Source organism: Poecilia latipinna, unplaced genomic scaffold, assembly GCF_001443285.1.
Source record: "Poecilia latipinna isolate Pla-1442-1.1 unplaced genomic scaffold, P_latipinna-1.0 Scaffold33, whole genome shotgun sequence".
NCBI classification, from domain to species: domain Eukaryota; kingdom Metazoa; phylum Chordata; class Actinopteri; order Cyprinodontiformes; family Poeciliidae; genus Poecilia; species Poecilia latipinna.
The window spans coordinates 642,673-655,225 of NW_015112649.1; the positions used below are offsets into that span (position 1 = coordinate 642,673).

Genomic DNA, 12,553 nt, shown 5'->3' on the forward strand with positions numbered 1-12,553 from the left:
GAAAGCTTCTGTAGCACACTTCCTCCTGCCTCCATGCCAAATCCGATATCTAACATCAATGAACTAGTTCTAAAAATAGCGTTCTCTTAATACTGCTGTGACATTTTTCAGATTAGAAAAGTTTTGAAAGTGCACTTTTGGTCTTCGCCCTGTTCTAACAAGCTGTTAGCTTCAGTCACCAGGACCAACCCGTCATTGTTTATGCCAAACGAAGATGTCAGTGTGGTTGTATACGGCATGTAGAGCTTATACATTTTTCAAAATAACCTCACATCGACAGCCTTGAACTAAAAACACAGAATAGCTTGAGAGCGAAGGAGGAGGGGTGACTTTTCCTCCAACATGATTACCTCAGTAACTTTGAAAACACTGTTATTTTAAACTGTATGAACAAGAGGCATTAGGTTTCTGACAGAGTGGAGGTGAGTGGAGGGAATCAGAGAAAAAAAAGGAAAATAATATCCCCCCCACTTAATAGCTTGTCTAAATATAAAGTCATTGGCTTTATGTTTAAAAGTGCCGGGCTGCGTTTACATATGTTTCAGGCACATTCACAGCACCGACTCACTGCCAAATTAATGTGAGTAATATTCAACACGCAGCTTTTAACAAAAAAAATGAATGTTGTGATCATTCAGTCATTTAGCACCGCAAGGCTCTGGCCCACTCAAGAACTATTTCTGGCTTTTATCACTGCAGAGAGCCTCAGCAACGCCAATGTTATTACAGTGGAGTATGTCACACCTTTGTTATTCTTAGGTTTATATAAGAGATTGATTTTCATTCCGCTTGTCAGCGAGAATGCAATAAGTGAAAAAAATATTTGCAACCATGCTGTTGTAAAAACACAATTTAAACATCTCTCGTCAGACGTTTAGCACCGCCGTAATATTACATTCCTGCTGGCGAAGAAAGGAAATTGAGGACACAAAGTAGCAAGGGCATAATCAATCCACGTTTGGCAGAGAATGCGTGATAATTATAAACAAAAACTGTGTCATTCCCCGTGAGGAAAGCAACTGCTGCGGGGTGACAGGCGACACTGCGCATGAATATGGATCACAGGACCTGATGCAAAAGCAGTTTTGCTCAAAGTTGGTCCGAGGGAAAGGACGCCGGTGACACCAGAGGCTTAGAATAAAACAAACACAAGGAGTCAAAGAAAAGGGAGGCCGGCACGCGAGCCCTTGATGATCTCAACAGATTTTGGCCGAGCTGGACTGCTGTGTCAAGAATAAAACCGGATTTCACAACCAGGCTTTTAATCTGTCGGCTAAGTTTTTCACAATGCAGAACACTGGCCCTGCTGACAAGCAGAAATACTCCTTTTTTATGTCTGATCCTCCTTTTCTGGAGCCCCTAAGGTAACCTGACACACTTTTATAACTTAGTCTGCCGAAGATGGATGGCCATTACAGCTGCCAGCACAGATCTGACTGAATCCAAAAGCTCAGAATAGCTGTAAGATCGGCATTAAATCAGATTTTATACTGCTGTAAAAAAAAAGTATTATCCCCCAAACTCCGTTTTTGCATTTTAAGTCACGTTTAGTGTTTCAGATCATACAATTTTAATAGCAAAAATAACTTGAGTAACAAAGGGAAAATGCAGTCCTCGAATGATTTCATTTATTGCCCCATGTTAAATCGTGAGTTAACTTTGATTGCCCATGTGTTATTTATGTTCGGTTTGATTTGCCACACCCGGGTTGGATTACTGCCTACTGATCCAGCACTATCAAGAAATCACCTCACTGGAACCTGACTGACAAGATGAAGGAGGGTCGCATAAAGCGACACGTCGCAGACATTCATGGACAGATGGAAAGCAAAGTCATTGACATCCATCAGTCTGGAAATGGCCCCAAAACCATTTCTGGGGCTGTGGGACTCTGGAGAACCACAGCTAGAGCCATTATCCGGAAATGGAGCAAACATGGAAGAGAGGCCAACGAGAGGCCAGTGACCTGCAGTCATATAGGAGAGCAACGACGAGTCGGGAAGAAGAAACAAAGAACATCATTTAACAAAGCCACCCAACCACCAAACTGTAGCTTGGTTTTATTTTATTTTTTTTTAAAACCAAGCAACTCGTTTCTTGGTTGTTTCCCCATTTAGTGACAAAATAAGATCTCTATATTTCTGATCTATATCTTAAAATTTTATTTGCCACAGAACTGACCAGACCTGCTCCTGCCATCTTCAAACTGCACAGCGACTCCACATCTGAATGGCTGAAAAAAAAAAAAATTAACTGAATACTTTGGAGTGGCCTAGTCAAAGTCTTGATCTAAATCCAGACTGAGAAACAGCAGTAAGATGCTAAATGCGCCCTTCAAACTCTAAAAACTGTTCTGCAAAGTGGAGTGGACCAAATGGAGCTGATTCATCACACGGCCTGGTTGGATTGGATAGATTATTCTTCGTCAATATGATTACTTGAAAACTGCTTTTTATATTTACTCAGATTATCTTTGTTTGATGTTAAAATTTGACATGTGAAAAACTTAAGAGTCAGCAGAAAAGAGCAAAAGCAAAAGAAAAAACATCTCTGTTGCTTTAAATATTTCCCAGCTGCCTGTTGTTGCTACTGGTGCTGGTGTTTATTCTAATAAAGGTGGATCCAACCAATTTCTTTTTCTTTTCTTTTTTTAAATAGAGGCTTTAAATAGCAGAATAACTACTCAGCAGCCATGACTGTGTCTAAGCGTAAACATTCATGTGTGTTTGTGCCTGTAAGTAAGACGCCCTGGAGGCCTTATTCACCTGCCAGAGTGATGTAAATTACTTAGCTCTGCTGCTTTAAAACAAATCACAATCAAGTCTCCGAGCAGCAATTCCAGCAGACATAAAAAAAAAAAAAATAAAAAAAAAAAGCCAGCTCAAAGCCGAGTAAACCTTCATGTAAAGAACATTAGAGATCCTGGCTGCCTCAGCAAGGAGAAAAAGCAGAATCCCCTTCGGCTATGAAAATAAACCTTTAGCTTAAATGTGACTCACAGAGGAATGGCATCATGAGCCAAGCGAATGAGCAACAGCAGCCACAGGATGTTAGCGTTGCTATTCATAACTTATTTTCCTATGCCTAAAACCGTTTTCCCTTCTGGTCTCACCTCTGCTGCGCTCTTAAAATGCAATTACCTCGTGGCAAATTTACAGGAAAAAGGAAAACAATGACTTTTGACCAGAGGAGCCATTACAGTGAATGTCACACTGATGCCTGCTGAGCAACCAGGCACAGGAAATATTCAGCTAGACACAAAGAGACAGAGAGAGATGAGTCACATTAGTCCTTTGTTTTAGCTCGGGCTTAATAAAACGTGTGGATTCTGGAGCGGTGGGGAATGAATGACAGACAAACGCGTTCCAGCGCTTCGCAGCTCCTCGACGGAGCCACAAAATGCTTTTCAAAGGTGTGACTGAGGAGTTGTGTTCCAGCAGCAGCCGGCGGTGTTCGTCAACAGGAACAACTCCTCTGGAAAAATTTATAAGGAAAAAGAAATAAATAAGAAATCCAAGAAACCAAGGCGAACCTTCGCTTGGTCATAATTATCAAAATGCTAAGAGATCAAAAGCATGTTTTGCTTTCATTTATTTGGAAAAAAGCAGCAGCAGAGTTGGTCAACACAGAAATCAGAGACACATCGTCTCCACTCGCGCTTTAAACGAGAATATTCCAAGGAGGATTTTTTTTATTTTTATTTTGTTTTGAAACCAAGCAACTGGCTTCACGGTCATGTTGTGACAAATTAAGATCTCTGTATCTGGTGGTATTAATAATTTATGAGGCCAATATCTTAAAATTTTAAAATGAAGCAGAAACATCGTTATTTCTCACTCTGTTCTCTTTTCCTTATTTGAACTGCAGACATAACATTGGACTGACGTGTCAACAGCTATTTAAGAGCTCTGGATCCAATTTCTCCTTTGCCTTTCTGTAAACCATAAAACTATTCATACCCACTAATCGGTGAGATCACCAGTTTAAATAGACTTCTTACGAAGTAAAGTGGGCAAACGAGCAGCTTCCATGTTCACCTGGTGCAGCTCTATGCAGTCAAAGCTGCAGCTTTACCTCAGTGTTTTTATCCAGGCTGCAGTATTTAAGAGACGCTGCCACAAATTCTGGGGTGTTTGGGTTTTAGTTTTCTGCTATACATCCTGATTATTTCCTTGTTTACTTGTTTGAGCTGAGATGTTGCCCTTTCAGCTCGTTCCCTTGCGCTTTGTGTCTCAGTTGTTCACATATTTTGCTCTTTGTGAGTCAGCTTCCTTCACATCAGGCTCCTCCCCTCCGCCTGCCTGTTTGCTCCCCGTTCTTCACACCTGCATCAAGGACAAGCCGGCTCCACCTGGCCACACACTCTGATCAGGCATAACAATATGACCAGTGTTAGTTTCTCTCTGAACTGTCATCAACTAAGCGGTTTGAGCTACGGTGGGTCATCCGCTGGACCAAACGCACCATCCTTCAATTCCCACGTGCATCAATGCACCTTGGTTCACCGCCGCTGCTTTCTCTGACCACTCCTGATAGATGGTGACCTCTGCCAGTTTTTCATTGGTCCCCAGGGGAGGCGTCAGAAAGGGGCCACAGATACAAAAAGCAACTTCTCTCTGTGGCCTGAGCAAGTTTGTTTTATGGATGTGCAGTCAGTGGGGGGGTTGGCGCCCTGGGGAGAGGCGCTGACAATAAGGACACTAGGTTACATGCTTTGTGTGGGACACCAAGGCATTTTTTTTCTGCTCTCTTAATTTCCAGCCTATTTATTGATTGGGGGCAGAGGCAGGGGGAGGGCCTGGACCAGGAACTCCCCGCAGCGACTGTTCTGGATGTGCTCAGACTCATTCATGTGCTATCATAATTTAACTTTGTCAAGCCCATTAAAATCTTTACACTTCATAATTTTCCCATCAACTTTGAGAACGAAACGCTCACTCATTGCCAAATTCTTCCCATTTCCCATGATGCTTGTCAGTTGAAATGCAACAGTCCACCAAACAAAGCGGTCTTTTGCAGTCACAGCAAACGCTCATATTGCAATGACAGTTGTGCTTTCATGTAACATACAGCTCTATATGTTATAAGCTCCTCTCACAGTTCAAATCTCACAATAAAATCTTCCAACAAACATGAACAAACATTGTGTTTTGTCTTTGATTAAAGAAATATAAATACAATAAACATTTGAATTTAGTTGTTTGACTACTAAGTTCAAAAACAGAACTATTTGTGTAAATCAAAAGTTATCACTGAATAACATTCAACTAGTTTTGCAGCTAATCAGATGAGGAGCTGATTAGTTTAAAAATATCTGACAAACACCAATTATAGTATTTATCATTTTGTTTTAAATTAAAGAGTAACTAAATCTCTAATAAATTTTTTTCCCTGTACATAAATTGTATAAATTGGTCTTTAAGGTTGCTATTATTTTCATGTTGCTCGAGGTATTTGAAAAGTCGCTAAAAACAGCAACAAAGTCACTAAGTTGGCACCAGCTTTCACTCAACATCTATGCTTAACCTCACACTTGGCCACGCCCCTCAGTGACTCTTGACTCCGCCCACTTTGGAGGACTTTTTCAAAGAATTGTTTCAATTTACACTGGAGGTAGTTCCAATTTAAATACATGGAAAACAGCAGCCACTTCCGTTGAAAACATTTCTTAAGTTTCTTAGAAGTTTTTTTTCTTTTTTTTTTTTTTCCAGGAATTTAAACTGTAACTCGCAGCAGAGCGTTTGAGTCAATAATTCACTCCTGATGGCAGCCATTGTAGCCAGGAATGAGGAACATTCATAATGGTCTAATGAGTTCACTTCTTTCCAACTTAACACCCTTCATGTGTTTTGTAAACATGCAGCATTCAGCCAGAGTCAGAAAATGACTCAAACACTGGGAGAATTTAAAGCACTTCCTTTTATAAACCTAGCAGAGTGGTGGAAAAATCCCCTGTCAGAAAGCAATAAGATGGGCGGTGTCCTGTTTTCCTTATATAGACACAGTTATTATTTGCAACACAGGGATTTTTACTGTTATTATTGCACTCGGGTACTTTTTTTCCCCCTTCTTAAATCGTCCACACACTGAATGAATAGTCTCCCTAAGTCATCGATTTCCTAGCTGAAGCAGCCTCAGTATGGGTGTGGGCAGCCATACTTAAAAGTTTGAGGTCAACAATGTGTCAAAAATACTTCTTGAGACTAAAATATTGTTGCTAAGAAATGATTCTGACATTTCAAAAACAAACAAACACACAAAAAAAAACAAAACAAAACAGGCAGCCAATTGAAAACTTGACTTCCACAAAGCGGTGTTGATGCAGGCGACGTAACGCGTCATCCATCCGTCCGCCAAACTCACCAAACTCGTCACAGATGCTCTCATTCTGTAGCAGGGAGGGGTTTTCGAAGGTGTCGCGGCAGTACAGGATCCTGGTGCTGCCGCCCAGCGCAGCGATGCCGCCCAGCGCCAGCACCGTGTGGTCGATGAACAGCGAGGACGGCTGTTCTCTGAGCCGAGCCAGAACGGAGCGGTAGCGACAGTACTGCGGGTAACTGAGGACTAACACTTTCCGTCCGTCCTCTTCTTGGCCTAAAAAACACACATGAAAAGAGAAAATTATTAAAAAGTTTGCAGATTTCCCATATATAGCTCACTCAGTCTGTCAAACTTTATATTTAGGCAACTTCTCATACAAATGAGGTTAAAAACAGAAGAAAATAAACAAAAACACAAACTAGTAAACAAAACAAAAATAAAAACAAAAAATGTAGAATTAGACAAATGAACACAAATAAATAAAATTAGAAAAAAATGAATTGATAAATGAGTAGTTTATTACTACTAACACCTGCAATAATATTTGCTGAATTTGTATTATCACAGATATATTAACTCATAAATATCATAAATAAGAACAAACACAAGAACAAATTCACGATGAATTTCAAAGTAATCACTTTAGTGTTAATACATACGTTCTTAATGAAAGGCAGTTTTAGTCCTCATGGTTTTTTTTAACAAGAGTTGTTAAACAGGCTGTGGCGGTCTGGATGATAAACGCAAACCTGTTAGTTAAGGTGAACTAAGACCATCAATATTTTTAGAATACCAATAAAAACATCTCAAAGTTCAATGCCGGCGCTGGGAATGTGCAGCAGAGAAATAGGAAACACATTTCTTTAAGTGTTCTAGCCAGATTTTGTGGAGAGCGGCACTTAATTTTACAGGACACATTTATTCCTCCATCTCCCTTTAGCTTTTACGGCTTCAGTCGCCCTTATAGATCACCAGTTGGCTACTGTTGCTTCCCAGCACATCCACTGTTGTCGAGCTGCCAGTTTGACAACTTTAAAAAGTAATGACCTTTATTCAAGACACGGATTGATGGCTCTAAACAAAAAACAAAAAAAAACTGTCAGTAATTCCTGGAAAGTTTATTTTATTTTCTGTTTAGATCGACGATGCGTCCCAGCTTGATTTCTGACGACCTTATTTCATTTTACGCACAGGACTATTTCGAGTCACGTTCAGGAAGTGAGAAGCTTTTTTCTTTTTTTAAAACGCCGTTTCACTGCAACTTCAAATAACTCTCTCAAAAGTTTCACATCCTTTCCTCGCAGGCCCAGAGCATGCCTCGTCATGTGTGCCACAAATAAACATAAAATCTGCATTTTGAAGTCTGGGAGCATGTTTGCGGCGCATGACTGCATGCAGGGCTTTTTTTTTTTTTTTTTTTTGCAACAGGAGGAATGTGAAAACAGTTCAAGGAGCGTTGCTTTTCTGCTTGACCAGTTTAGCGACGAGATAATTTGTGGTGGGAAATCCTGGGAGCAGTTTAGACAGGGCAGGTGTTGAGTGGGTGTGTGCAAACACGGTGTGTGTGTGTGTGTGTGTGTGTGTGTGTGTGTGTGTGTGTGTGTGTGTGTGTGTGTGTTTGTTGCTTACTGACCAACCGCAGTAAAAAAAAAAAAATCAAACATTGACTGCACACATCCAGGTCTATAATCAACCCTCACTGTTTATTTCTGACGGTTGTGCTTCTGTTAGAACCACCTGACCTCCATTTATTTATTTTTTTTCCTTTATTTCCTCCAACTCCATTACTGGTTCGTAATCAGGCTAATATTCCCCTGACATGTCTGTGTGACTAATATGCGATCAGGTGTAGCCACTTACTGGCAAAGAAACGTTGTTGTTTACTTGAGTGAGCTGAGCAGAGGAAGAACATCCTGGTCTGATGAGATAAACCTTCATAAATGCTAAGAAAATAATCTGATAGACAAACTGTTAATGTTACACCAAGGGCAGAGAGGCACAGTCACAATGACAGGACTAAAACGAAGCGCAGATGAGTCCGTCTGGTGGTGTTAGGTTGCTGAAATTTCCTAAAAAGGACTAAATGCGAAGAGCAGCTGAGCCTGATGGGGAGCGTTATTAAATTTTCCAGGTATTTGGCCTTAAAGCCGAGCGCAGAGACGAAGGGATCACGACAGTTTTCGCAGCTCATCCCTTGGGAGGCATAATTGTGTATAAAATTTGCGAGCAGTCCATCAAAATAGCTGTTTAGATATTTCAGCCTGGGCCAAAGTGGTGGTCCGCCTGACGGGCTGCCATTCCCTGCCTAATAAAAATACCACGAAGTTAAAGACTTGCAACTGGGAGTTTATTATTCTGCGTTGAAACGTACAAGATAAAAGCGAGACACAGAGATGTCTCATGTTGCTCCAGGAAAGTTGTGCGATTTGAAATGGCAGAGACGTGAAGGACAAACTGTGTTAGTTATTTTACAATGTGGTGTACTGACGAACTTTTCACTCAGGAAATTATAATTTCAATATCTTGGCGTAAAAACAAAGGGAATGTGGGAGCTGAGGCTCCAGTATTTAGCAACTCAATTTTTAAAATATGTTATTAGCAGAAGACATCGCTAGCATGTGAGAAATTATTATAGCTCATTATTTCCTGGCATATGTTTTGTGCTGCCAGAAGACGTAGCAAATAAGCACTGAATTTCATCATAAATACATTCGTGTATTTCTACTTACTGATTGAAAACGAGGCTGTGTTGTTCTCCAAATACAGCATTCTGCTCAAATCTTCTAAGTTTCATTAGTTATTAAATATTAAGATGTTTTTTGTTGCACGTTATTCCCAACTTTCTGAGTTTGCAGATATATAATCCGAATGAATAAAATAAGTAATTGGACGTCTGTTAGGGCACATCAAGATTTTTAAAGTTGCGGTTTTTATAACTATAACAGTTTTTCATCAAATCTTTCCTATAGTTTAAAAGGCTTTTGATCAGACGCCAGAGACGGTTAAAGAGCGGGCAAAGTTTTCTCCAGCTATGGAGACGATGCTGCTAGAAGTGATTTCTTCCTGACAAAAGCTATGAGTCTGTTAGCAAGGCTTAGCTGTTTTAATACAGAGCTTAAAGTTCTCACTGAAGCAAAATGTGACGTTGAAATGGAGTGGAAATACAAACCGGGATGATAAAAGTTTCCAGTCCAAACAGCTGAGGACTGTGAATAAATATACCTCCAAGCTGAGCCATTCCTTAATTCAGACGTTAACGAACTTGAGGTGAACCACATGAATCTCCAGCATCCGCTCTTTCTTTCCCATCTGAAGCTTTTGATTTACTGACTCGACCACCTGATACCTCGGTAGTATATTATATAACACCAGAAAAGGGCAGCAGTGTGTAATGGTTGGGCATGGGCCTGGTATGAGTGAATGCTTGGAGGAGGCAGCCTGGCTCATCAGCTAGCTAATGCTAACCGTGGATGCTGCTCTGTGGAAAGCAGACCAGCAAACAGGTGAAACATTCTGCACAATACGTACGTTTACGTGAGAACTACGAGCAAATTTAGTAGGTATGTGTTGTATATCTTTTTGCTCTAGTGGTCCATATTGATAAACAAGCCGTGTTAGAAAGCCACAAACACAGCTGAATCCGTCGATGCATGCAATTATACAGAGATGTCTCTGCTAGACAGAAGAGTTTACGTTAATATTTATTTTTCAGCTGCTAAAACCTAAATACCTTAGTAAATGCTTTAGTAAAACCTTAGTAAAGGTTTTGGCATAATAATAAATAAATACTATGCCTTTCAAAAATGAAAAAAAAAAAAAAAAACATTGATAAATAGCTAGGAAATTAAAGTAATTAATAGTAATTAAAATCTTAGGGTCCTAGTGGCTTTTATAACGCAAACCAATGCAGATATTTAATGAAAACGGTGAGACAGTGAAGCTTCAGTTAACTTACGCCAGACTGCATCTTTCCTCTCACATTTACTGCAGTCAATAACTCAAACACACTCCTTTAGTCTTACTTACTAGACGTATGTACAGCAGACAGTCTCTGTTTGTGCACATAAAACCGGACTCAGTCATATGACTCGGTACTTGTCCCGTTGTAATAACATGGCAGTAGAGCAAGGCATCACAACAAAGAACGCTGCAGCACAGAGGGTTCATATGAACCCTCCAACATGCGGTTTCATTCGACTAAACTCACACTCTGGATTTTTGTTCTTTCTGAAAGTCGTAATATTTTGTTGGCGTGCAAAGTCGACTGCATGGTTCAACAGTTGATGAAGCAGAGTCGGGCAGTTTGAAGTGCAATTTTACATAATTTATTCACAACACTGTCTGCTTTTACAAAGCTCCTAGACATGACATTCAGGAGTGTTTCTCATGGTAACTTAATTTTTCAGGGGTGGCTAATCAGTAAGTTTCTGCTTTGCTTTTTTTTTTTTTTTTCTTAAAGACACGGCGCGTTAACAGATATGAAAATAGTATCTATATATATTTTTTTTTTTTTTTTTTCCCCCCACCACCCATTTTTGGTCCCTAAGGCTCATAAAAATCAGTGAAATGTGCAGCAGGGAAAAAGGACAGGAGGGACGCCATTCGCCGTTTACAGCAGCTGCATTCCCAACAATAAGTGTAATTAGTTCCACTGTGCCCCAGTACGAAGACCACTTCAAAAAGAACGATTAAAACCGTTCAACCATCACACACAGAGACACACACGTGTGCAGACACCTTGAGCCGCCGAGGAGCCACAGATGAATCGGCACGCGCATCCTCGCACGGATATGCGTCCAACTCACACCGCCGACGACACGTTTATTCGAGATTGCAGCATTTGTCATACGCAATTACAGCTCAGAGGTATAGAGCGGGCTTTGTTTCCAAATGTCACGGATTTTATTGTAAGCGGTCACCGACAGACCTGCTCTTTCTCCCGAGGACCCTCGCAGCATTTCACTTGATTAGATTCAATTTGGAGAGCGTGCCGCAGGGCATTAATAACTGTACAAAGGCGTTGGTAAAGTATGCATGTCAGCATGTGGGTATCTGTGTGTGTAATGTACGCTGAGTGTTGTGTGTGTGTGTGTACGGTTTGCAAAGTCCTTTTGTTCCCGCAGCACAAAGGTTCAAAATAAAACACAACGTTAACGGTGAGAAGCTTTCTGATTGTTTGGGGTGAGGGAGTTTTACTGCAGAGCATTATGAAATCTGATCTCTCCCTCTGGACCTCTTTCCTTTCCTTTCCTTTTCAGACCCGTCTACCCGCGACGTTGTGGAGGTAAGTGCGGCATGTTGATCAAACAGCAGTGGTGTGGCAGACTATTTTCAGAACATGTTGTAAAGCTCCTGACCTCATAAACTACAACAATGTCAGGGCCGTAACACGCTCCGTAGGACAGCCGACGTGAGGCCCACTCGGCCTCTGCATCGCTGAATAAACGCTACCACACGTCAAACTGGGCAAAGAATCATCAAACAAGTACATAGAAATGTGCAGATGAAAGCAGATATTTACATAAGCTGTGTTAAAAAGACACATTGGCTTTTTGCATTCTCACTACTTGACGTGAAATTTGTAAAAAAACAAAACAAAAACAAATAGCTGGTTTCCAGGATGGTCAAAATTACTTCCAGGCGGTAAATTCCTGAATAAATGTTAAGTGGTGTAATTTATGATGTTAGGGCCAGAATACTAAAAAATAAATAAATAAATAAAATTTCTAGAATAAAGATATTACGAGAATAAAGTTGTAGTATATCTTTATTCTTGTATTTTTTTCCCCCAACTATGACCCTAATATTCCACTGAACTATCACGATTTGCAAGTCAATATGGACAGATATATAAAAAACTTTTTAGTTCAAACCTTCAATGTTGAATATATCAAAACCTTTGGGTGCATCTAACTATTTTGCTGGACTGGTGCACCAGTGAAAAAAGTTCTTCTTGACCCTTTCTTGGTGATCCTGTCTGGCACAAAACAATAAACTTTTAGTCTGATTTAATGTCGAAGAGCGAGAAAGTCAAACATGCGTCTTTTAATACACCGTATATGGCTTCATTTATATATATGCTCATTTTCAAACACGTTACAGTAATAAGAGTCGCTCAGGTTTATTTTACACTTCAACATAACTTGTTATTCTGCAGCTGCCTAAAGCAAAACCCTGATGAAAGCTTGTCATCAAGGTTATCTCATCTAGAGGCGGTTACAACAGAAAGCCA

The 12,553-nt window shown here is 40.3% G+C and overlaps 1 protein-coding gene across 1 annotated transcript in view; it reads right to left on the reverse strand.

Moving 5' to 3' along the window:
• arid5b (AT-rich interaction domain 5B) overlaps positions 1-12,553 on the reverse strand; it is a 106,095-nt gene that overhangs the window by 55,240 nt on the left and 38,302 nt on the right. Inside the window, exon 4 of the mRNA XM_015042265.1 lies at positions 6,364-6,594. Within this exon, the coding sequence (XP_014897751.1) occupies positions 6,364-6,594 (231 nt within the window). The remainder of the gene's footprint in view (positions 1-6,363; positions 6,595-12,553) is intronic.